General features: G+C 38.5%; 2 protein-coding genes across 16 annotated transcripts in view; one reads left to right on the forward strand and one right to left on the reverse strand.

Annotated features, from left to right (window-relative positions):
* Positions 1–25,746, forward strand: part of LOC110445068 (poly(rC)-binding protein 3-like) — a 253,951-nt gene that overhangs the window by 76,754 nt on the left and 151,451 nt on the right. For all 15 annotated transcript variants that reach the window (XM_021489436.1, XM_021489426.1, XM_021489425.1 and 12 more), the window contains exon 3: positions 12,848–12,893. The gene's annotated coding sequence lies outside the window, so the exon portion shown is untranslated. The remainder of the gene's footprint in view (positions 1–12,847; positions 12,894–25,746) is intronic.
* On the reverse strand, positions 6,645–7,823 carry LOC110445088 (extensin-1-like). The gene is made up of 2 exons (XM_021489476.1): positions 7,805–7,823; positions 6,645–7,468 (listed from the first exon to the last, which is right to left on the reverse strand). The coding sequence occupies exons 1-2, from the start codon at positions 7,821–7,823 to the stop codon at positions 6,645–6,647; spliced, it is 843 nt and encodes a 280-aa protein (XP_021345151.1).

Here is a 25,746-nt window from a genome sequence, read left to right on the forward strand (position 1 = left end):
CCCCCACACACTTATTCTATCTTGCAGGTGTGTGGTAAATCAAAAAGTTCGTGTTAGTGTTCCAGTATTTCAGTTTCATCACTTGTGAATAAAGCCAGAAATGGATACTCGTGTAGAAATAACTGATATATCATTTATCGATGTGACCTTTTCCTTTACTGTTTATACATTGCTCAAACCACTTTATAAGCCATCCTTAGTTGGACAAGTAGAGCCAGTATAATGAGGTTCATTGTAAATGAGATGACAAAGGATGTCTAAAGACGTATTTTTTTATTTTTATAGAATGATACTTTCGTTAGGGGCAGAGGGCCGCAGTGACCGAGTGGTTAGGGTGTCTGACATCAATGATCACTAGCCCTCCACCATTGGGTAGAGGGCCGCAGTGACCGAGTGGTTAAGGTGTCTGACATCAATGATCACTAGCCCTCCACCACGGGGCAGAGGGCCGCAGTGACCGAGTGGTTAAGATGTCAGACATCAATGATCACTAGCCCTCCACCACGGGGCAGAGGGCCGCAGTGACCGAGTGGTTAAGGTGTCGGACATCAATGATCACTAGCCCTCCACCACGGGGTAGAGGGCTGCAGTGACCGAGTGGTTAAGGTGTCTGCCATCAATGATCACTAGCCCTCCACCACTGGGTAGAGGGCCGCAGGGACCGAGTGGTTAAGATGTCTGACCTCAATGATCACTAGCCCTCCACCATTGGGAAGAGGGCCGCAGTGACCGAGTGGTTAAGGTTTCTGGCATCAATGATCACTAGCCCTCCACCACTGGGTAGAGGGTCACAGTGACCTAGTGGTTAAGGTGTCTGACATCAATGATCACTAGCCCGCCACCACTGGGCAGAGGGCCGCAGTGACCGAGAGGTTAAGGTGTCTGACATCAATGATCACTAGCCGTCCACCACTGGGTAGAGGGCCGCAGTGACCGAGTGGTTAAGATGTCAGACATCAATGATCACTAGCCCTCCACCACAGGGTAGAGGGCCGCAGGGACCGAGTGGTTAAGATGTCTGACATCAATGATCACTAGCCCTCCCCCATTGGGTAGAGGGCCGCAGTGACCGAGAGGTTAAGGTGTCTGACATCAATGATCACTAGCCGTCCACCACTGGGTAGAGGGCCGCAGTGACCGAGGGGTTAAGGTGTCTGACATCAATGATCACTAGCCGTCCACCACTGGGTAGAGGGCCGCAGTGACCTAGTGGTTAAGGTGTCTGACATCAATGATCACGAGCCGTCCACCACTGGGTAGAGGGCCGCAGTGACCGAGGGGTTAAGGTGTCTGACATCAATGATCACTACCCCTCCGCCACAGGGTAGAGGGCCGCAGGGACCGAGTGGTTAAGATGTCTGACCTCAATGATCACTAGCCCTCCACCATTGGGAAGAGGGCCGCAGTGACCGAGTGGTTAAGGTATCTGACATCAATGATCACTAGCCCTCCACCACGGGGTAGAGGGCTGCAGTGACCGAGTGGTTAAGGTTTCGGACATCAATGATCACTAGCCCTCCACTACTGGGCAGAGGGCTGCAGTGACCGAGTGGTTAAGGTTTCGGACATCAATGATCACTAGCCCTCCACTACTGGGCAGAGGGCTGCAGTGACCGAGTGGTTAAGGTTTCGGACATCAATGATCACTAGCCCTCCACTACTGGGCAGAGGGCTGCAGTGACCGAGTGGTTAAGGTTTCGGACATCAATGATCACTAGCCCTCCACTACTGGGCAGAGGGCCGCAGTGACCGAGGGGTTAAGGTGTCTGACATCAATGATCACTACCCCTCCGCCACAGGGTAGAGGGCCGCAGGGACCGAGTGGTTAAGGGGTCTGACATCAATGATACCTAGCCCTCCACCACTGGGTAGAGGGCTGAAGTGACCGAGTGGTTAAGGTGTCTGACATCAATAATCACTAGCCCTCCACCACTGGGTAGAGGGCCGCAGGGACCGAGTGGTTAAGGTGTCTGACATCAATGATCACGAGCCGTCCACCACTGGGTAGAGGGCCGCAGTGACCGAGTGGTTAAGATGTCAGACATCAATGATCACTAGCCCTCCACCACTGGGTAGAGGGCTGCAGTGACCGAGTGGTTAAGGTGTCTGACATCAATGATCACGAGCCGTCCACCACTGGGTAGAGGGCCGCAGTGACCGAGGGGTTAAGCTGTCTGACATCAATGATCACTAGCCCTCCACCATTGGGTTGAGGGTTCGAGGCCTACGTGGGGCAGTCGCTATGTACTGGCCGCAGTTAAATGGATTTTCTCCATACCCCTGTTTTCCTTCACCGCCAAAATCTGGCACACGCTTAAATGACCACAAACAAACCAATTCATTCTAAGGGCTTTGCATTGGAGATGGGGTATGGTCAGACTCATGGCGGGGGCCCTCGCTGATCTGCCAGTGTTTTTGTTTCTGTTAGACTACACCATGCCATTAATAAACTGTTTTTTTTTTTTAATTTAAGTAGTTAAGTTATTACCTACAAGCAAATTCAAGCTGTGATTGTTGCTCCTGGTGTTGGAGCAGAAGTGGACCTGGATGTGCTGTAAGATAGCTGGCCACGAATGAATCTTTGTGAAAATGTTCATTACCACGATAATGTGGTTATCCTGTACATGTAGCATCATCAACATACCAAGAATCACACGGATATCGTACAAAAGCATTGCCAATTCAATTCTGCGAGAACTTTTTCCACTTGTTAATAAATGATGTGGTTATCTTGTTGTTTGATTTTGCTATGGCTTTGAATGACAAAAATGCAAGTCATTAAGCAAAATAGCTACAGTAATTTCAAGTATGAAAATTGGTTTAAGTAGGAAAGATTTACATTAATCCGCTGAAACTGACCATACTTTTAGCACCCAACCGATTATCTGCAAACCTATCGAACAGTTTCTTTAATATTAGTGCAGACCAGACAAAAATCTATTTACATACATATTGCAGCCGAAACATGAAATTTAAAAAGTATATTTAAATTTCCAGACATGTTGTCCTGTCAGTCCTACACGATTGATATGGAAATGGGATGATAACGTGGCTTGATGCAGCCTACAAGGCGTAGGTCCCAGGCACGTTTTGGAGGTAATCGACTGTTGCAGCCATTTATGGTTTCAATAGTTTGATGTATGGACACATAAAGAATCCAGAATCCCAGTATTGTCTCCATATACTCTCTAACTCCACTGATTTATGAGGATAAAGCTCACATCTCTCAGCTTTACTCATGTTCGTGTTGAATCTGCGATACGATTTAAAGGATTTGATTCCATATGTTTTCATGATATGGAATTTAAATATCCCAGAAAAGTCTTGTATCCTATACATCTGGATTTCTAAGCATTGCATCAATCTATTTACTTTATAGTGATATTTTGCTCTGAAAATGAAATACGACGGAGAAAAAGAATTATTACTTCTAATGCGTGCTGATGATTCTTTTCGCAAATTCTCAGAAAAATGTCAACAAGAAGACATAGCAATTTGTTTCGAGGATAACTATGAGTGCTTGGCTTGTGGTTGAGATATACACATCTGAATACCTATTATGTCTGGGGAAGGAAAGAAGCGACAATGTAAGAGGTGGATAGGTACCCACATACAACACAGATCCCTTTCATCAGGAGAACTGGGTGCGGAATGGTATACATGTCTGGTAGCGACAGCTAGAGCCATCCACAGCAATGCCTCAGCCGCTATTTGATCGCATGTGGTCATCTTAATGAAATTTCGTGCACGAGACGACATAAAAAATCAATGATACAGAGCTGCTAATCTCCTTACTCTGACAATACACCCCGGAATTATCGAGGAATTAAGCCATGTCGACTTGAACGGGAGTTTCGCAGTGCCTGTCATCGAGGTCACTGGCAATATAAATAGTCGTTCTTTCTAGGAGGGTAACGTGCTGAAAACACGCTTATTTGATGGAAGATAAGTAAATATGTCTTCATCAGGGGCTAGTGTTGTTTTCTCCTCTTCCAATTTATGTGTACCGGATCTTGATTGGGGTTGAGGCCAGCCCATAATTCAGCATTACACCTACTTTGGGCCATTAGAGACTGTATATAAACTCATTCCTAGTTTGAAAAAGGGTTTACATTTTTGTCATAATTCTGTACAGAAATATCAATGGCTGGATGGGTTATACTTCAGCTTCCTCGCATTCAATTATCTTTGTTGAATTATCTACGTTCTAACATCGGAGTTAAGTACATCTTCATGCTCCGTATGTCGGTAAATCAGCTTTGGGTTGGATCGGCTTCACCATCAGTGAGAAAATATTCTTTCAGTAGATGTGTGCTTATTGCCCTTATATAATGTCACTATAAATATTTCCTCAGCGATTTCATCATGCGACTTCTATCAAGTAAACAATACAGGGGAAATGAGATCCAATGTCTGTATTTCCAACGTCTGTATTCCGCAAGTTTTAAACTTCGGTAGCTTCCAGTCTTTGCCATGACCTCTGTCAAGTAAGATGACAAAGTCTTTCAAAATGTATCATTTCCTGGTGTTTAAAAGACCAAAGTCATCTGTTCTATGAGATAGAGAGTGAAAAAAGTGTGCCTATTATTTTAATTTGTTCTTGTAAAATATTTGTCGAGAAATGTTTAGTAAAACTGTTTAAGAACACCATTCGTTTTGTGTTGTATAAGAAGTGACCAAATAAACTCTCAATCTTGTTGTGAGGGATTTGGTCAGGATTTTTTATAACATTCGTAACAAATTCTCCAAGCATTAACTGAGTTTATGTTGCCCCCATTTAAGTAAATATTGTACCGTTACGTAAATCCATCCACAATCTGTTGTATGCCATTGGCTGTATCATTAATCATACATAAACATAGATATTGGCCGCTCACGCTTAGCAGATGGGCTTTCTCCTAATAACTTTCCCCAGCATAGATAACCCCAGGGAAATATAAGAACTCTCCTAATCTTCAAAACAGCGGAGTTCCGTTTTATTGATCAATTTATTGATTTCACTAAATGCAATTTCAATCTTCAATTTCTTCGACAAAATGATTTTTATAGCTTTATCTTTATATTTTTTTACACTTTGCCATCTAAAAAACTCTTGATAGTAAATCTGTTTTAAAGAAGTTGATGGTAGAATGAATGTATTCCGGTGCAGGGAGCCTATGAAGACTTGCGCAGATAACATGACGGAGATATCGTAAGGCGTTCTGTTGCTCCAGTACAAAACCACAATATGATCGGATATATAGGATGTTGGGAACAAAACACTGGGTTTGGCTGGGAAGACAAATTGTTCAGACATTACGTTTGTTGAGAAATTAGTGAAGAAACAGATGTCATGTCAACATATGTTATATACTAAACATATGCATGAGATTATAAAAGGGATGGATTCTTTCGATTGAGTAGGTGGAAACCTACCGAGACATTTAATTGTCATAGCTTATGTGTGGCTTCTCATGGTGGTGTTGAGGTCTTTAAAACAGGTATCAAGTGGGTTTGAATCAATAAGAAAACAGCTTTTCGAACTCCTACATTTCGATAAAAAAAAAAAATCCCCTTTTCTCTCGGAAACAGAAGTTTTGTACCAACATCAGGTTCCATAGCATAAGCATTAAAGAACTAACGTTCATTTGGCATAAATTCAAGAGAATTTGTATTACCACAGGCAAAGTTTATCCATTCCTATACTAATATAAATTGTCAGCTCCAGGATGCTATTTTGTTTTATATTTTTATCATTACGTTATGGTAACCGTTGATGCAGCTGGTATCGGCACTATCAACAGACCAGTAAAAATGCCTGTGTGACAGTAATTGTTTACCGAATTCTTACAATATTTGACAGCAAGATATGCAATAAGTTTGGAAAGGTAAATTAGTAAAAAATGCAAGAGTGAGTATAATCCTCACCCTCAAATTCCATCCTCTGCTGACCAGACATGTATAAAGTTATACTGACAGACTACATACATATCGGCACCCTAATCTAGGGGATAGCTTAGAAGATATTGATATATGTCAAATATTCTGCATCCGGTTTCATAAACTTCCAATTGGACACCTGTATATATACTTAAAATATGTTGAAAAATATACAAAATATACTCAAAGGTTCCTGGCAAATAGATATACTAAATGCTATTTCATTTGGCAAATATGACCACAATTACTTGACGTTAACTTAGCAAATGCTGAAATTTACTAAGTAAACACACTAGATTATATCCTGGCATTATATACAGTGCTCAAGTTTACTTGCCAAATGCACTTACTCGCATTGATTTACTTTTCAGTGGTAATTGTAATTTTTGCCTTAAAGCCCAGAACAATTGGTAATTTTCTGTAACATTTAAAGAACCAAACTTACATTTGATGTTCCATCATATATGTTATATGATTATCATTTTGCAGAATTAATGTGCAGATTTACAATAAACATGTACTAGATTGAGATTGTAATTTAGCATTATAACTAAGTAACTGAAAACATAAAGTTTTAACAAGTACAAAATCTGAGATAATTATCGACAGGGATATCACTTAATGTAATAAATTTTTTCTGAACAAGATTTACAATAAACATGTGCCACATTGAGAGTGCAATGGAAGGGAATGAACAGTTTTAACAAGGAATCATTGACTTAAAATCACTTGCTGTAGCTTGTGGGTGGGTTGCTGTAACTTGTGGGTGGGTTGCTGTAGCTTGTGGGTAGGTTGCTATAACTTGTGGGTGGGCTGCTATAACTTGTGGGTGGGCTGCTATAACTTGTGGGTGGGTTGCTATAACTTGTGGGTGGGCTGCTATAACTTGTGGGAGGGTTGCTGTAACTTGTGGGTGGGTTGCTGTAACTTGTGGGAGGGATGCTGTAGCTTGTGGGTGGGTTGCTATAACTTGTGGGGGGGTTGCTGTAGCTTGTGGGTGGGTTGCTGTAACTTGTGGGTGGGTTGCTGTAACTTGTGGGTGGGTTGCTGTAACTTGTGGGTGGGTTGCTGTAGCTTGTGGGTAGGTTGCTATAACTTGTGGGTGGGCTGCTATAACTTGTGGGAGGGTTGCTGTAGCTTGTGGGTGGGCTGCTATAACTTGTGGGTGGGTTGCTGTAGCTTGTGGGTAGGTTGCTATGACTTGTGGGTGGGCTGCTATAACTTGTGGGTGGGTTGCTGTAACTTGTGGGTGGGCTGCTATAACTTGTGGGAGGGTTGCTGTAACTTGTGGGTGGGTTGCTGTAGCTTGTGGGTGGGTTGCTGTAACTTGTGGGAGGGTTGCTGGGAGGGTTGCTGTAGCTTGTGGGTGGGTTGCTGTAGCTTGTGGGTGGGTTGCTATAACTTGTGGGTGGGTTGCTGTAACTTGTGGGAGGGTTGCTGTAGCTTGTGGGTGGGTTGCTATAACTTGTGGGTGGATTGCTATAACTTTTGGGTGGGTTGATGTAGATTGTGGGTGGGTTGATGTAGCTTGTGGGTGGGTTGCTATAACCTGTGGGTTGGTTGCTATAACTTGTGGGTGGATTGCTATAACTTAGCCTAAATCTTATGTGAAGGCCAACTGCCAAGCTGGCACATAAGGCTCAGTCTTTGTTCTCCCTACGGAATTGACCTTTGTTGTCTTACTGGTGTTGATAAGTTTGTTTAGAAAGCCAAAATGAAAGTTTAGTTATTATATTGTATCTCTGCCATTTCGAACAAACACTTTTTAGAGCTCCACTGGATAAGATTTATGCGTTGTAAAGGATAGATAATTCGTTCCCAATAGGACATCAATCAGAATGGTTTTTGATTTGACTGTCCTATCTGAAACCCCCTCCTTATTTACATTCGAAGAAACAAGACATTGTGAATCATCTAAACCTGTGATTTTAGAAATCTTTACCCCAAGCGACTGCAAGTGATATAGAATTATTTTATCGTAAAATGTAGTGGTTTGTAACTTTTTAAAGGGACTGCTTTGATCTATGTACCAGTGGGGATTTGTTTATTGTACAAACAATCTCTGTAACTTCTACACCCATGCTCTTTGCAATAATCCCAAGAGAAAAGTTGCTTTACCGTAGTAAAAGAGAAGATATAATAAAAAGCATATCGGGACCATTTGTTGTAAGATAACCACTGTAAAATGCACCTTCCTGTTGTGTGCTGGGAAGCATGTACATGAGGCCCTGATAGCTCCCGTGTAACAGACAGCCCTCCCATCAGGTCTAATCAAAATTACTATCCACTAACACCTCAAATATTTCAATTTTTCCAACGATAGGAAGCTAAGCTCTTAAATCAAACTTAAGATTTGGTAACATCAAATAAAAAGTGATGAAATTGTAGATAGGCATTTTGGATTTTCTTTAAAATGATAATAGAAAAACTTTAAGTATGTTAAGAGCAGGAAAAAAATGATAAAAGTTATATAATTTTTATGAGTGTGCTTTTGGATCGATTCAAGCAAAGTTCCAAGCATGTCATCCCTGTGCCTGAAGTAGACTAATCTGGATCAATCGAGGGAAGAGTTCAATGTGTGAAACTAATTAGGGTGTGAAGGTCGAATATTGATAATTCATTTAGAACAGTTTTTATCACGGGAGATGAAAGGATTATGTCATAAATAGACGGAAGCATCGAACGCTAGGTGAAATTGTCTGAGATTTAAAAATAGGCAAACATTCTTGTACAAAACCTTAGTTAAAATGGGCCACTTTTTAAATTGTTTGGAAATGTTATTAATGGAATGATATTTCTGAAATGGGTTTTAAAAGTTGTTATGGGTAGCGCATGAAGGTAAGTTAAGGATGCTGGTATAGTGGGGAATACACGTCGCGATCAATATCATTCAATTAGAAAAGTTGTGAGAGTTAGGCAAGCTTCCTGGTTGGGTGTGAAACTGTGACTCATTCCAACTCTTATAGATAGACTTAATCATTATAGATAGACTAATTATTATATCCTCTTTTCCCTGTGAAAAAAAAATTGATTTACAAAGAATTCAGTAGAGATAACAATGCATTTAAAATGTTGTGAAGACTACAAATTGATAGCTTTTAATGTATTGGTGTTTTGTGTTCAACCATTCATTACACATGGATTAAGTGAAAGTGTAAGCGTAAAAATTTCATTTTGTAATTTAATGACAAAAACAAACGGTCCGCCTTTGAGAAGCATCATCTGTTGAAAGATAACGAAGCCATGTTTACAGGCTGTTTGTTATGGGAACAAGTCAGCATTACATCAAGGTCATGTTCTTATTGAAGTGTTGGAAGGAAAGATAGTGACATCTAAAACTTGTAAAACCGGAAGATTGTTTGTAGAATCTGTCGGATGGAAATTTGTTGTCTGAAAAGAAGACAGGAGAGTGTCGACAGATATTTTAAAACATGTCTGTCTGTAATTCAAGATTAAAATAAAATTTATAAAAGAATTTCTCTAAATGATTTTAGTAAAAAGTGAGTGAATTGCTTTTACCTTTTGCATTACCACATGTGAGAAACCATTACACTGTCTAGCCCAAATACCTGAAAACTAGGAGCATTATGATATTAAATAGTTTGGCTGTCGTGCAAGTATGAAGATCATAAGTGTTATTTTGAGTGGAGTTCCCTAGGTACTGCTGTACAGACGGATATATACAGGAACAGCAATCTAGATAGCGTTGGAATTTTATTGAAACATTTTACATGTTATAAAATAGCAGGTAATCTCTGAAGCCTTACGTGAGAGATTTGTGTTTGAATAAATGGGTTCTACTGAAAGTAACCTGGGTTCTATTGTAAGTAACCTGGGTTCTATTGGAAGAAACCTGGGTTCTATTAAAAATAACATGGGTTCTATTGGAAGTAACCTGGGTTCTATTGAAGATAACCTGGGTTCTATTGGAAGTAACATGGGTTCTATTGGAAGTAACATATGGGTTCTATTGGAAGTAACCTGGGTTCTATTGAAGATAACCTTGGTTCTATTGGAAGTAACATGGGTTCTATTGGAAGTAACATATGGTTTCTATTGGAAGTAACCTGGGTACTATTGGAAGTAACATGGGTTCTATTGAAGATAACCTGGGTTCTATTGGAAGTAACATGGGTTCTATTGGAAGTAACATGGGTTCTGTTGGAAGTAACATGGGTTCTATTGGAAGTAACCTGGGTTCTATTGAAAGTAACATGGGTTCTATTGGAAGTAACATATGGGTTCTATTGGAAGTAACATGGGTTCTATTGGAAGTAACATGGGTTCTATTGAAAGTAACATGGGTTCTATTGAAAGTAACATGGGTTCTATTGAAGGTAACATATGGGTTCCACAATAACTAGCATGGCTTTCTCTGTAGGTAAAATTTTATCTGTTTAATGAATGGTAAGCGGCGGTGTATTTCACAGTTTTGTGTTTTGTTAAGAATATGATAATAAATATAGTACTACAGGTTCTAATTAACCAACAAAGTGACACTGGTACAGTCCTATAGCACCAGATGTGTTACAGCAACTGGGGTTGTCATAGCAATAGGAGTTGTTACAGCAACTGGGGTTGTCATAGCAATAGGAGTTGTTACAGCAACTGGGGTTGTCATAGCAATAGGAGTTGTTACAGCAACTGGGGTTGTCATAGCAATAGGAGTTGTTACAGCAACTGGGGTTGTCATAGCAATAGGAGTTGTTACAGCAACTGGGGTTGTCATAGCAATAGGAGTTGTTACAGCAACTGGGGTTGTCATAGCAATATGAGTTGTTGCATCAACTTGGGTTGTCATAGCAACACAGGTTGTTGCATCAACTGGGGTTGTCATAGTATCAGAGGTCGTCTCATCAACAGGAGTTGTTTCATTAATTAACTTGAGTTGTCACTGCGTAGGAGTTGTTTCAGCCTGGAAGTTAATTTTACAGCAACTATAGATGGTATATTACTGTCAGGGTCTCGTACATAGGAACAAGGCTGTAAACATTGGTTAAACTGTGCAAATAAAATCTTATCAGAATTACAAACAAACAAGAAAAGTCCCCTCTAAATCGTTAAGGGATTGGCCAGAAAAGTCTGCATAGCAAATCTTCCTATAGGATTTATGACAAAATCCTTTGGTGATGCATCTCCGGCAAACTTGTGCGTATCGTGCATGGCAGCTCTCCATTTGTTAGAGCACACACACATCAATGTGAAATGGAGATTGACGATTTTGTGATATCACACAGTGTTTGCCGTGTACTAGGGGAAACATAACGACTGAGGCTCCGGATCATTACCTACCAACAGCTCCAGTGATGTTGTAACAGTTACTGGCAGCTTCAGACACTTTCCATCAAATCACATTTTCTTTCTCGTCATGATTTTCTTTAAATTTGTTATTTCCATGAATTTCATTCATAGATGTATATATGTGTTGATTTTATAGAGTAATAATTCAACTTTTTGACGCATTAAGGCTGAATGCATCAGCACCATTCCTATATCCATTTACTTCAAATTGAATGAGAATCTTTACATGGTCTTGATCAAATCTTCAAATCATTTCATTTATTGATTTGAATTAGATCTTGTGCACAGAATAACTACGAATCATTGAAAAAACATGATAATGAGAATTGGAAAAAACAAGTCCTCCTGTTTTGCTACGGCTAGATTATGGATTCTGTAGTGGTCATCAGATAACAAGAAACGTTTCTAAGGACCTCGTTATATTTGTCCTTAAGGCCTGTTTATAAGGTTAGCACTATTTGGCCAGGAGACGTTTCTAGTGGAACTAATTAAGGGAATTTTCTCATTACGATGGCCAGCAGGATAAAAAGACTCCAACATTTATACGCCTGATTCTCACTTTTTTTTTTCTATGTTATAAGAGACTTGTTATTTTTGAGGTTGTAAGGAGCTTATTTCCTAGCTTGTGATTGTCAACTTGTCTATATAATATGGGACCATCGAGCCAACAGGAAGAATTCTTAGAAATGCTTCTCGCCGTCGCAGGGTAATTCTGATATACAAGGAAATCCATGCAATGTTTACTAACTCCACGGCTTCATCAGCTGACATTGATTTCCCGTCCCTCTAGGTGACGGCTCTAGCTCTAGTCGTACATAACAGCTTTTCCTAATAAATATGTTGTTTAAAAGCCCCCTCCCCCTCCTGTCTGGTTGGACCAACTTCCAAATGGCATGTTGGAAAATTCTCCTTGAATTGTAACGGAACTTGTACCACATATAGAATGGTTGCTAGACGGATGCTTTGCAGACCGAGTGTTCAATATAATGTTTTATAAAAATAAAAATGGTTATTTTCTGAAAGGCGCTATGGAGATTTGCTTCTGCTGAGGAAGTGTCCAATGGCATTTACTCTCAGCTTCTTCCCGTGCATGCAACCAATATTTCTTACACAACTTTTAAAAATGTCACCGGATGCGGTGAATAAGTTTTGAAAGCACTGCGGAAGAAATTAAAACAATTGGTTTAAGTGAACTTTTAAAGCTTTACGTCAACAGTAATTGTGTACAAAATTTGTTTTAATTTAATTTCTGACAACACATTGCATGGTCTTCCAGAATCGCAAAGTAACCAAGAGCTAGCTAATTCCTAATATAGGGTTTCTTAGAAAACTTGAATCTTTGAGAAATATGCTCTAGATATTTTGCTGAAGGTATTGGGGGATGTACTTCAAAATGTTCTGCTCAATTGGTTTGCAATCTAGCCTGTGATTCAGTAATGGGTTGTTAAATGTGGTGGGTATGCATCTGTGATGTTTTCATTACACTAGATCTTATCAATTATTTGTGATTGGTCACTAAAATGTGATTTTTCTTGTGATCCTGCCTCTGATTGGTTGATGATACTTTAAGCTTCTTTTGATTGGTTGCTTTGTACATATACTTATCTGTTGTTTTTGTATTTTCCAGGGTTGATGGCATTACAGTAGAAACTTGTGCTGATATCTTCACAAAGGTAAGTCCTGAATCCTTGTTGTGTTATACAAAGTCTTGCTCTGGACTACCCAGCAAGGCACTAAACTAAAGTCATCGTAAAAACTATAAAATTGTGAAGGTAAAACAGCTTTTCACTGTAAGAGTTGATGGATAGATTCCATTGATTGAACGTCCGACCTTCTTCTCGGACAACTAATTCGGGATTTCATTGTGGAATATTAGAAACATAATCTCTTGTCTGCCACATATTTCTTCACCCTGTTGCTGGAGTACTCTTCCCCAAAGGATTCCAGTGCTTTAAGTTTCGTATAAAAAACACCTGTAGAGGTTAAAATAAAAGTAAAATATGTCATCATAGAAGAGTCGAACTTCGGAAGTAAGAGTAGGCTACAGTTGTACGGTAAATGATGAAAGCTGCAGTCACTACAGTAGACGTTTTACTTTAATAATAAGACTAGGCTCGGAACACAACAGAAGATGCATTTTTCAAATGTAAGAGTAGACTACAGTAACAACAAAAGATGATTCCTTCAGAAGTAAAAGTAGGTTGTGGTCGCTGAAGAAAATGCTTACTTCATAACAGACTACAGACTGGGAAAGTCCGTCAGAAGTAAGAGTAGGCAACATTCACTTCTGAAGATTTTTATATCATAGGACTGTAACGAAACATTACATAACGATACAATATGTATCACGATACGATATGTATCGCGATAATGTAGTCACGATACGATACCGTAGTCACGATACGATATGTATCACGATACCGTAGTCACGATACGATATGTATCACGATACCGTAGTCATGTTAGGATATGTATCACAATACTGTTGTCACGATACGATATGTATCACGATACGATATGTATCACGATACGATATGTATCACGATACCGTAGTCACGATACGGTATGTATCACGATAATGTAGTCACGATACTGTAGTAACGATAGGATATGTATCACGATACTGTAGTCATGATACGTTATGTATCGCGATAATGTAGTCACGATACGATGTGTATCACGATACTGTAGTCACAATACTATATGTATCACAATACTGTCGTCACGATACGATATGTATCACGATACTGTAGTCACAATACGATATGTATCACGATACTGTAGTCACAATACGATATGTATCACAATACTGTTGTCACGATACTGTAGTCATGATATGATATGGATCACGATACTGTAGTCACAATACGATATGTATCGCGATACTGTAGTCACGATACAATATGTATCACGGTACATATAGTAACAGTAGAAGCAAAGAGAATAGATATGTTGCAAACATTTAATGGTTATATCAAATCTGGAAAAATATTTAGTCCAGACAAGTCATGACTTTAAAGTGTCACACAATTAATGTCTTTCTATATGTATGTCAAGCTGGAGCTGTCACTTACCATGTTGTAACGGATATGAGTAGACTTAATTCAGAAACGACAATATCTGAAAAATGTTGTAGCGGTATCGTGACCCCCCCCCCCCAAAAAAAATTGTGTATCGTACCGTATTCAAAATATTGCAATATAAAATAGTCACACAGAATATATCCTTGCAGCATGACTAATATATTGGATGTAAGTGTAGGCTGTGGCCAATACAGAAAACACTTCATGGATACAAGTTGGCTTTGATCAAAACAGATTTGGAAAAGTAAGCAAGAATATTATCCTGTTCAATCTCTTCGTCATCTTTTATACTACCTTTCACTTTACATCAAACTGAATGTTGGTTTTCCTCAGAGAACTTTGCATTATTTTCTTTTTTTAACTTTCGGAATCACGGATTCATCTATTTTGATAATGGAAGTATCCATTTGGTATAGATGACACTTACTGTGAATCTTGGTTAGAGCGGGGACACTGTCTGATGGAGCTCGTTTCTATGCGTTGGATTTACTGTAATGGCAATATTTTAATGCCTAATTGAAATAGAAATGAATTAAAATAGAATAACCATAGGTAATAAACTGTGTCAAATCAACGTCTCCATTCCATTAGCTTTTAAATGGTAAAACGTAGCAGTTGTCATAAAAATGCATGTCATTTTACACCATCAACATTTATATGTCTAGCCAATATTTCATTCCCATTAGCTATTCAAACGGTAATTTGTTTGAATTGAAAATGAAAACACCAGTTAGCTATTAGAGTTCAAATGAAATTGGAGGCTCAATTGTACAATGCCATTGGTTTTGTTAAGAATGAAAAGGTTTGAATTGTGATAAAAAGTCAATTCAAAGTTTCAGTGGGTTTTTTAAACCGATTTCTATTAAGCATTGTACAGGATATGGAATGTCAATATACCACCGTCGGATGTGTCTCTATGTTAAACAGCACATCAATCACTGGTACTGGGCGATCAAGATATGAATTGCTCAATGTGTTTTGTAAATAAATACCAAGTATCACTGTTGAGAATTACAGAGCATACAAATGGCTTTGGTAAATAAACTGTAAATGTAGGAAAGGTTCATTATCAATTGGTATTTATAGGCAATGAACTACACTACCATCGTGTCATTTGTCAAGTCGTTATTAATAAGAACAATACAAAGCATTGGTTACGATCATTGATACATAATTATATCGTATACAGAAAATTGATTTGTACAAAGAGTGCACACCAACTGGTACAGACCATCACTGAAATCAGATTTAGGTACACTTGTGCTTTAATGCTCATTCATCCCGAAGGATTAGGGGTGTTCAGGGTCATTTATGCCAAAATGAGTTGTTATATTTATAATGAGTGATAAATGAAGTACACGGACGTAAATATGAAATTCAAAATTCATTTGACAACTGGTATAGGAAGTATGGCATAACAAAGTGAGGTAGAATATCATGTATTGTATGCTATTTATGTTGAAAATTGGCTATTTGGAATAAAATAAAGAAAATACTGTCCAATTTTTGAAAGCCTTCGCATGCACTTACCAAGTAAATATTGAGCATGCTTAAACATTATAAAGTCATACCAGTGGTCATTCGTTGAAGGTCAAAAGCGAAGGATTTTATTTCTGCATGCTTACTGTCCAAAAAATACATATATTTAGACTATTTCTGTATGGCATTGCATTTGTGTTGCTATGGTAGGGTATCTATGCAAGCGCAATAAAAAAAAATAAAAAAATAATATCAAAATAAAAGAAATTGTAATTCAAGTGTTTTTTTTAATCGTCTATTCAAGATTGTATTGTTTTAGAACTTTGATATCTTACAGTTAGTGAGGTCAGGGGATATAGCTTTCCTGATTTGTTGGAACCATACCCAGGGTCAAAGTTCAATATAGGGAAATACAGTATTAGTAATTTTGGAAAATCGCTTTTGCACAATTCAAAGCTTCAAGATTTCTTACGTTGCTTCGTCTAGATTGTTTAACCTTACAACAGTAAAAGGTGTGATGCCCAGGGGTCAAATTTGAAAATTGGCAGTTATAGCGAAGATATTTTCTGTACCACTGGAAATTTAATAGATAGCATGACCTTCAGTTAAGGTTGCTTAGAACTCCTGGGATGTATAAAATGGGCCAGACACTAATAAGTCAAAGTTTTATGCTTTGAAGAGAGAAAAAAACTCAGTGATCCAGGCCCCGTGGGCCTCTTATTTTCAATGTATTGTGGTTGGTACAAAATAGAGTTTATGTACATAGTTCTGTCAGACTGGGGTTAAGGTAAATATATATTGGTATCAGTACCAGTCTCTGAAAAGATATGACAAAAGAAGATCTAACATTATTTTTACAGTGTTTGGACTCTATTTCCCTGCATGATTGCGTTTAAAAACAGTCTGATTTCCCACGAGAGAACTTTTTCCAGAGCTGTTTAATTACTCTGCCCATACTTGTAGGCGGCACTGTTTGTCAAAAGGTTTCAATCGTCTTGTTGAACAGAAAAAAGCAGACTTTGAAAAAGTGGTCCCAGACACAATGTGATAGCAATGATTACTCTCAATAATATTGAGAGTAATCATTGCTGAGTTATGTATTTTCAAGATTGGCTGAATTGAGGATGATCATTTTGGCTAGTATCTTAATTCCGAATTCAAAATTATAGCTATAATTAGATTTTGAAGTGTCCTTTTGAGATACAGAAGTAGATAATTTTATCCAGGTTTGATGAGTATATCTCTGCCCATTGTACAATAAAGATGGCATCTTTTCATCATTCCGTAACACTTTCATTCTCTTCATAATGTAACGAGCCAAAATATCGCAGAAAAAGTAAAAGGATAATATATGCTTCATGAAAACCAGACTTCAGGAATTAATGCTCTTTCCTTTTAATTTAATTTCCATTGTCATACATGCCAATTAATTGAAAAAATAATTCATAATTTTCCTTCTGTATTTTAAAGGAAATCAAATATTTTATTCAAATCCATATGAAAGTATTTTTGTATTGAACGCTGTTGTATACATGATGAACATGAACATTAATTGCTTTATTTTCTTGTTATAAAACACTACATTGCTTCATTAATAACTCTTCTCAACCACAAAGAGCATGCATCTCTTTTCATGAAGTACTATGACAATACCTACCGCAGTTTGATTCGGTCACGATCAGTTACATTCTTGTAAAATAAGAGTATGGAAATGATGGCTGAGGAGATCCAATTCATTTGCCTGTTTGACAAGTGGAGGTAATCTATGTTTGACATTTGATGAAAGCGAATCCAAATAACTCTTAATGAACTGCCATTTTACAGTTCATTTGAAATCCGAGAATAAAAAACGTTAGGTTGTGAATGCGGTATCGATTCTCATTTTCACAGATGTAAGTTAAAAAAAGTGTTACTGGTTTAATGACTGTAGGAGATTGCCAGCTGGTTACTTACATTGGAACACGAATCTTTAAGTAAACATGGATGTTCACAGCATCCAGACTTGCCTTTCTCAATTACCCTCAAGGTTATGTACTAATTAGGCATATTGGCTCTCCACGATTCAATATGTTTTTTTCACAGATTTGATGGGGGTTGTGGGATGATAAGTTCAGTATCGTTAGAGCTTTACGGAGACGTTGTAAACATCCCTTCTATTTGACAGTTGTATTTCCTCTGTTAGGTCTGATGTGACTTGAATAGTAAAAAGTTTGTAAATTTGTTTTAGATTTTATTGGTTTATGTAATTCGATCTAGAAAAATTCAGATTATACATTGATGATGTATCAGTTAAGTGGAAGATCAAAAATTGATAGATTCAGATTAATCTGTTTTGATCGAAAATTAAAAATGTCAATAGCAGTGTCTTCTGTTTCAGTTCCAAATCAAAAAGAGAATTAATTTCTATCATGACTTAAGGATGTTTACCTCCTCCAACTGTTGGCGTCTTTGTAGTAGAAACATGTGCCACAAGATGATATCATGACAACTGCAGTAATCCATTCTTACCAACTGTTGGGAGTTTGGTTGGGAAGTGTATGAATGTCAGGTACATTTTGGATTCCTTGGAATGACGGCTTCATGATTGGGTAATATGTTGTCACGGCAATGAGAAACGCTAGTATTTAAAAGGACCATTTATTGGAGTATGTGGAATGTAAAATGACAGTAGAAATTGGGGCAAAATGATAATATTTGACAAAAAGTGATGATTTAAATTTGCATTTATTAGAAAGCATTTATGTCATCCATCAGTGTTGGAGATGATAGACAGACTCAAAATTTGAAAGCACTGCAGCTTTGTTGGGTCAGTTAGTATTTGTAATTACAGTCTACATACATGGTTTCCACATAGGAGTTAATATTGTAAAGCGATAGAAAGATTTTTTGTTGTATTTGATAATAATTATATGATGGACGCATGCATCAAAGGTTTTTTGTTACGTCTAGATTTTTGCGATCTGATCTATGAGATGAGCTGGATTGGAATGATCTATTATTTACCTCTGTATCTGTATCTGCTTTGTCTGATATGGACAGCTATCTATTTGAGTACTTGGTGAAGAGATGGCAATATACATAAGAGAGATCACCAACAATGCTGGCTCTGATTACATACACTCGTGCTGGATTGAAAACCAATATATGGTATTTAAGGATTCATGCTACAACATCTACAACAGACATTTGAATTAATTTTTCATCTTTTTTGTGTGAGGCGAGATTGTTGATCTGGCATACTTAACCGATAAGCGCCGATGTTAAGGGATTAACACAACAAATCAGTACACAGTCTTTCTGGGATTGATGTCCTCATTAATATTCTATCTTTTACCATCGTTCATGTACATCTGCGATTCTTAGAGATTAATGTATGGAGGTAGCAGTGATGTATTATGATAAAGTGCACATATCTACTGCAATTTGGAATTAATTTCACGTTTGTTAAAAAACAGATGCAACAGGATCAACAATGTATGTTCTGTTGAACTATATATGTCAGTATTTTAAAAATAAGATAATCTTGATTCCTGTTATAAGTATGTTCACATCATGCACATCGGTCACATACAAACATTTCAAGCACAATAACCTATATTAAATTTAACCAAACAACATCGCAGGTTATATGTTGGATTTTCACACATTCAGTATTCTGACAGGAGAATGTGACCACTTCCTTCAGTACAGTTGTGATTAAGTACAGGGTGAAATCAGCCGAAGGTAGCAACAGTCTCCATCAAAGGTGGAAATAGAACCTGGTAGTAAGAGCTCCCGCAAAAAGTATAGTAACTCCAACATTAACTAATACTTCCAATCAACGAGGGTGAAAAACTGCTTGGGCTATGCCTGCTTCCATCAAGGGTGAAAAACAGCTTGGGCTATACCTGCTTCCATCAAGGGTGAAAACAGCTTGGGTTTTACCTGCTTCCATCAAGGGTGAAAAACTGCTTGGGCTATACCTGCTTTCATCAAGGGTGAAAAACTGCTTGGGCTATACCTGCTTCCATCAAGGGTGAAAAACTGCTTGGGCTATGCCTGCTTCCATCAAGGGTGAAAAACAGCTTGGACTATACCTGCTGCCATCAAGGGTGAAAAACAGCTTGGGCTATACCTGCTTCCATCAAGGGTGAAAAACAGTACTGAACCTGCTCTCAGTATTAGGTTGAAAACAGCCACAGGTCTTACCAGCTTTGAGCAGGGCTGAAAACAGCTATGAGTTGTGCCTTATTTCTGTATTAGGGTGAAAACAGCCATGGTTTGTACCTCCTTCCTGTGTTAGGGTGAAAACAGACATAGGTCCTACCTTCTTCCTGTGTTAGGGTGAAAACAGACATAGGTCCTACCTTCTTCCTGTGCTAGGGTGAAAACAGCCATGGGTGGTACCTCCTCCCTGTGTTAGGGTGAAAACAGACATAGGTCCTACCTTCTTCCTGTGTTAGGGTGAAAACAGCCATGGGTTGTACCTCCTTCCTGTGTTAAGATGAAAAAAGCCATAGTCCTACCTTCTTCCTGTGTTTGGGTGAAAACAGCCATAGTCCTATCTCCTTCCTGTGTTAGGGTGAAAACAAACATATGTCCTACCGCCTTCCTGTGTTAGGGTGAAAACAACTATGGGTTGTACCTCCTTCCTGTGTTAGGATGAAAACAGCCATAGTCCTTAGCTCCTTCCTGTATTAGGGTGAAAACAGACATAGGTCCTTCCTTCTTCCTGTGTTAGGATGAAAACAGACATAGGTCGTACCTTCTTCCTGTGTTAGGGTGAAAACAGCCATGGGTTGTACCTCCTTCCTGTGTTAGGGTGAAAACAGACATAAGTCCTACCTTCTTCCTGTGTTAGGGTGAAAACAGCCATGGGTTGTACTTCCTTCCTGTGTTAGGGTGAAAACAGCCACAGGTCTTATCAGCTTTGAGCAGGGGTGAAAACAGAGTTGTACCTCCTTCCTGTGTTAGGATGAAAACAGCCATAGTCCTACCTCCTTCCTGTGTTAGGATGAAAACAGCCAGTCCTACCTCCTTCCTATGTTAGGATGAAAACAGCCATAGTCCTACCTTCTTCCTGTGTTAGGGTGAAAACAGCCATGGGTCATATTTTCTTCCTGTGTTAGGGTGAAAACAGCCATGGGTCATATTTTCTTCCTGTGTTAGGGTGAAAACAGCCATGGGTCATACCTTCTTCCTGTGTTAGGGTGAAAACAGCCATGGGTCATATTTTCTTCCTGTGTTAGGGTGAAAACAGCCATGGGTCATATTTTCTTCCTGTGTTAGGGTGAAAACAGCCATGGGTCATATTTTCTTCCTGTGTTAGGGTGAAAACATGCAGCCATAGTTTGTACCAGCGTTGAGTATGGGTTAAAAAAAGTCTTGGGTTATACCTTCTAGCAAGGGTTAAAACAGATACATGTTGAGGACACTCGGTGATTATTTCCAGAAATTCTGACTGCTGTCTAAAAGTTTCAAGGTCAAATGACTCTGTAGAAAACGTGCAAGTTTTAGTTTGACAAGAAAAATTGTAGGGTGTGAGGAGGAGTTGTCTGAGTTCAGCCTTGTAAATGTTCTCAAGTGACACACGATCCTGAAGGATGACTTTTGGTTTTAGCCTTTCAAGTGTTTCACTGATTCAGAATCCCCAGATGATCATTTCCCTATTAAGCTTACATCAACCTTGGCTGTGTGGGATGTTTATTGATGTAACACAGTTATTGTACAAAGGATGAGACGCAACAGAAGGTCATGGCATGGTTGGCTTCATATGATAGTGAGAAGCAGAATTGTAGGAACCGCTTAATCTGCTGTCAGGCATGACATGTTGGTTAGAAACAGAATCGTAGAAACCGTTTAATCTGCTGTCAGGCATGACATGTTGGTTAGAAACAGAATCGTAGAAACCGTTTAATCTGCTGTCAGGCTTGACATGTTGGTTAGAAACAGAATTGTAGAAACCGTTTAATATGCTGTCAGGCATGACATGTTGGTTAGAAACAGAATCGTAGAAACCGTTTAATCTGCTGTCAGGCATGACATGTTGGTTAGAAACAGAATCGTAGAAACCGTTTAATCTGCTGTCAGGCATGACATGTTGGTTAGAAACAGAATCGTAGAAACCGTTTAATCTGCTGTCAGGCATGACATGTTGGTTAGAAACAGAATCGTAGAAACCGTTTAATCTGCTGTCAGGCATGACATGTTGGTTAGAAACAGAATCGTAGAAACCGTTTAATATGCTGTCAGGCATGACATGTTGGTTAGAAACAGAATCGTAGAAACCCTGTAACATGCTTTCAGGCATGACATGTTGGTTAGAAACAGAAATATAGAAACCGTTGTAAATGCTGTCAGCTCGACATCATCACCACTTTGTGTTCCTTCTTCAATATTTCCATAAGTGTTTTTGGTAGATTTAAAAGAACCCTACATTTTGTACAAAAGTTTTATGAATTTCGTGGAAAGACAGAGAAATGTTATAAAGTTATTCTAATTCGAAAAAAACATGCCGTTGATTTTCATTAATACCAAGAAACACTTGTTGAGGTAAAATCAATACATTATAATTTCCCAAGGTAAGGTGTGATGTGCTTGTCACTCTCTTCCCAAACCTTTCACTGAAAGAGAAGATATATCATGATATTTCGTTAATACAAAATGATGTACGTCATTTTAAATGGAAACGCTTCTATAGTTTGACATTGTGTGAAGATCACCCTATATCAACTAAAGAAGGAAGAGTTGGTCAGGCCAGCTTGTAATAAGATATCTTTATTTACGAAGACATCATATTAGGAACTGCTTTGTACACTGAAGTGTATATAACACTGTGATTTTTGCAAATGAATTCAGATTTACTCATGTCTTTCTAAATTTCATGGTAACATGATTATATCTATGGAAACTAGGATGAATATTCTAATAAATGATTGAATATGTCCTATGTTAGGGCACTATAGATTCAAAAACATTACAAATTGTTAAAATTATACTATTTTTCGGTAAATTCATGAAATATTGTTAGTGATCTGATCCCCCAAAGGACAGAAGCTATTTGCCTACCTATTGACTAAGTGTCTTCATAGTTTCAGTAAAAAAATCCTTCATAGCCTTACCAAATGTCCTTCAAAATCTTGATGAAAGCGTGCCGCAGTGGCCAAGTGGTTAGGGCGTCTTGACATTCTGCTACCACTAGCCCTCTACCACTGGGTCACTGCTTTGAGGCCTATGTGGGGCAGTCGCCAGGTACTGGCCGTAGGTCAGTGGTTTCTCGGGGAACTCCAGCTTTCCTCCACCACCAATACCTGGCACGTTCTTAAATAACCACCATAGCTGTTAATAGGGCATAAAACAAAACAAACCAAACTTAATGAAAGCTTGATAATATTGGCTCATTACACTGACAGTTTAGCAAAATCCCTACTGTTGTTTTCATTGAGTCTGTGCTTGCTCATTTTAAGAGAGATTCTAGGAAAAATAATGAAACTTATTTCATATTTATAAACAATGATGTAATTCTCATCGCATTTAGTTTCATTTTTATATAGATGAATGAAAATTTGTCATGTGAATCACTAAATGATTCTATATATAAGAGTTCGGTATGATGATGTCATTATTCATAGTTAGCCGTCCTAATATTACAAAGAGCAGGCACGGGGGTTTCCTGGTCTTATTGGAGCCTATGTAGTTTGGTCGTGGTGCCAAATTTGGCCACATTGCTCCAATATCTCGGACTTTACCCATAATCCTGTCACAAGATGCTCGTAAAGCAGCCCTAACATTGAAGAGTAACAATTTAATATTGACAGGGAAAGTGGTATGTGGAACCCAACTCGCATATATAACTTTAGTATCAAATTGTTATTTCAGATATTAGACGAATGTCCATCAATGATTAATGTCACAAAAAAAACCTCTGGACCATTATTTTCCTCATTTCTGTCCCTTGCCTTTCTGCTGTTTCTGCTTAAACTGCTTCTATATGTCCATAAGCCGTTTCCTGTACTTGTGTAGCTCTGACAGAAACAGTGGAGGTTTATAAATACACCTGCTGTATCCCACTGCAATCAAGGGTTGTTTCTTCCCTGTACTCCACTTGAGGACATTGATGAGACAATTACAAGACAACGTTATTTTTATACAAATGAGCTGTATTAATTTTGTAGAGTCTCTAACCTTTTTGTTACCAGTCCTATTGAAGCCTGTGTAATTTGATTTTGTTATGATATTTGGCCACTTTGTTCTGTTTTCTGCGGAACCCCACCCACCACCTCTAATCTTCTCACAAGAATCTCGCAAAACTGCAACATTGAAGATTAATAACACTGTTATATTGATAGGAAAAATTGAAGTTGTGTCCCTTTCTTAGTTTCTTCCTTCCTTCCTTTCCTCCATCCTCTCTTTTCTCTTATTAACCCTTTTACCACTAGACCATAATGGACTCATCCAGATCAATGCATTGTAGAGTCTACTAAAGTTACACAGGGTTGAAAGGGTTAATCCCTTCCATAGCATCGATGTACAATGTCCAGGTCATACCAGAAACAAATAAATCACAATTATGTTTAACTGATATTTTATGGGGGTTTCCCCCCTTATTATAAACTGAAGTCATAACAGTGAGGGACTGTGATAGTTAGTTTGTGATTGATGTCGATTTTGTACAACATTTTCCTCTCGTTAAATCAATGGCCTCCTATCACTGTTATATCCCCCTAAGCCCAGGCGTTGTTATTGGTCGTTTGGTAGGTCTGGCCCAGTTAGAGGTCTTCTGTGGAGTAAATGGGTAAACTGCTTTCAAACAGCACTATCAGACATTGTTAAATAGCAGCATCAATTTCTGGCAGGTACTGTAACTACAGAAGCGTGACAGGCATGGAAGTCATTGAATCATTGTAGAGAAGTTAGATTGTAGTTAAGTTCAATTAAAGCTACAAGGAAACTTCTCTTTTTTTATTCACATGTTTTTCATAAATCTCTACATTGGAATGTTATGAATATCGAAATTTTACATAGATAAATATCAACATGTTTTAGTGTATCTGAAGAATATTGGACATAAAATTTATAATTATTTCGACAGAAATGTCTGTACCAAAATGTTTTCATGCTTAATTTCAGCTGAATGCTAAACTACCTAGATTGGTAAGTTGTTACATAGTGAATTCTTAGGTCATCTGTGCCTTGATTGGCTTATATTAACGAGGGCAAGGTCACCAGAGCTGATATCTGTATCGAGATCAAGAGGTGCATAGTGTGTTTCAAAGGGATTTTCTATGGAATAAAACGATTTAGTAGTGAGCCATGTTGTCTAATGACTATGCAGGTGTTCATTTGTCCGATCTATAGACGTAGATAGTAGATATTTACCGAGTAAAGTACCATCTTTACCAGCGGTTCACACAGCACAAGTGGAGACGGCCCATGTTCCAGGCTTGCAAGGAAACTGTAGGAACATTCTGTGGCTTGATCTGAATTACTTTTAAGAGTGTTCTATAGATAACTGTCGGGAGACGTTCTCCGCACCACAGGTGTTTACTGATTTAAGTTTTCATCAAAAAATAAATTGTTAGATTACAAGCAGGGAGAATGTTCATTAAATTCTAAAACTAAAGCCCTAACGAGTATTTTAATGGGTAGTGACATGCCCCATACTTTCTAGATCCATCTCTCTTATAAATCCATTAACAAGCCCCACCCCTTTCGTTCCGAGAATCCAATATACAGCTCTGTCCTTAGATCTGATGATTTACTATAAAATCTGTAAAAAAAAAAAGTAAAAAAATCTGTTCCCTGATGTAACACAGGTGGAACCTAATGTAGCGTTTTTTAGGTCACCTGAGACAAAGTCTCAAGTGACCTATTGCGATCGCCTTTTGTCCGTCGTCGTCCGTCGTCCGTCGTGCGTCCGTAAACAATTTACATTTTCGACTTCTTCTCCAAAACCCCTGAACCAATTTCAATGAAATTTTGCAGG

This window comes from Mizuhopecten yessoensis, unplaced genomic scaffold (genome assembly GCF_002113885.1).
Source record: "Mizuhopecten yessoensis strain PY_sf001 unplaced genomic scaffold, ASM211388v2 scaffold2711.2, whole genome shotgun sequence".
NCBI classification, from domain to species: domain Eukaryota; kingdom Metazoa; phylum Mollusca; class Bivalvia; order Pectinida; family Pectinidae; genus Mizuhopecten; species Mizuhopecten yessoensis.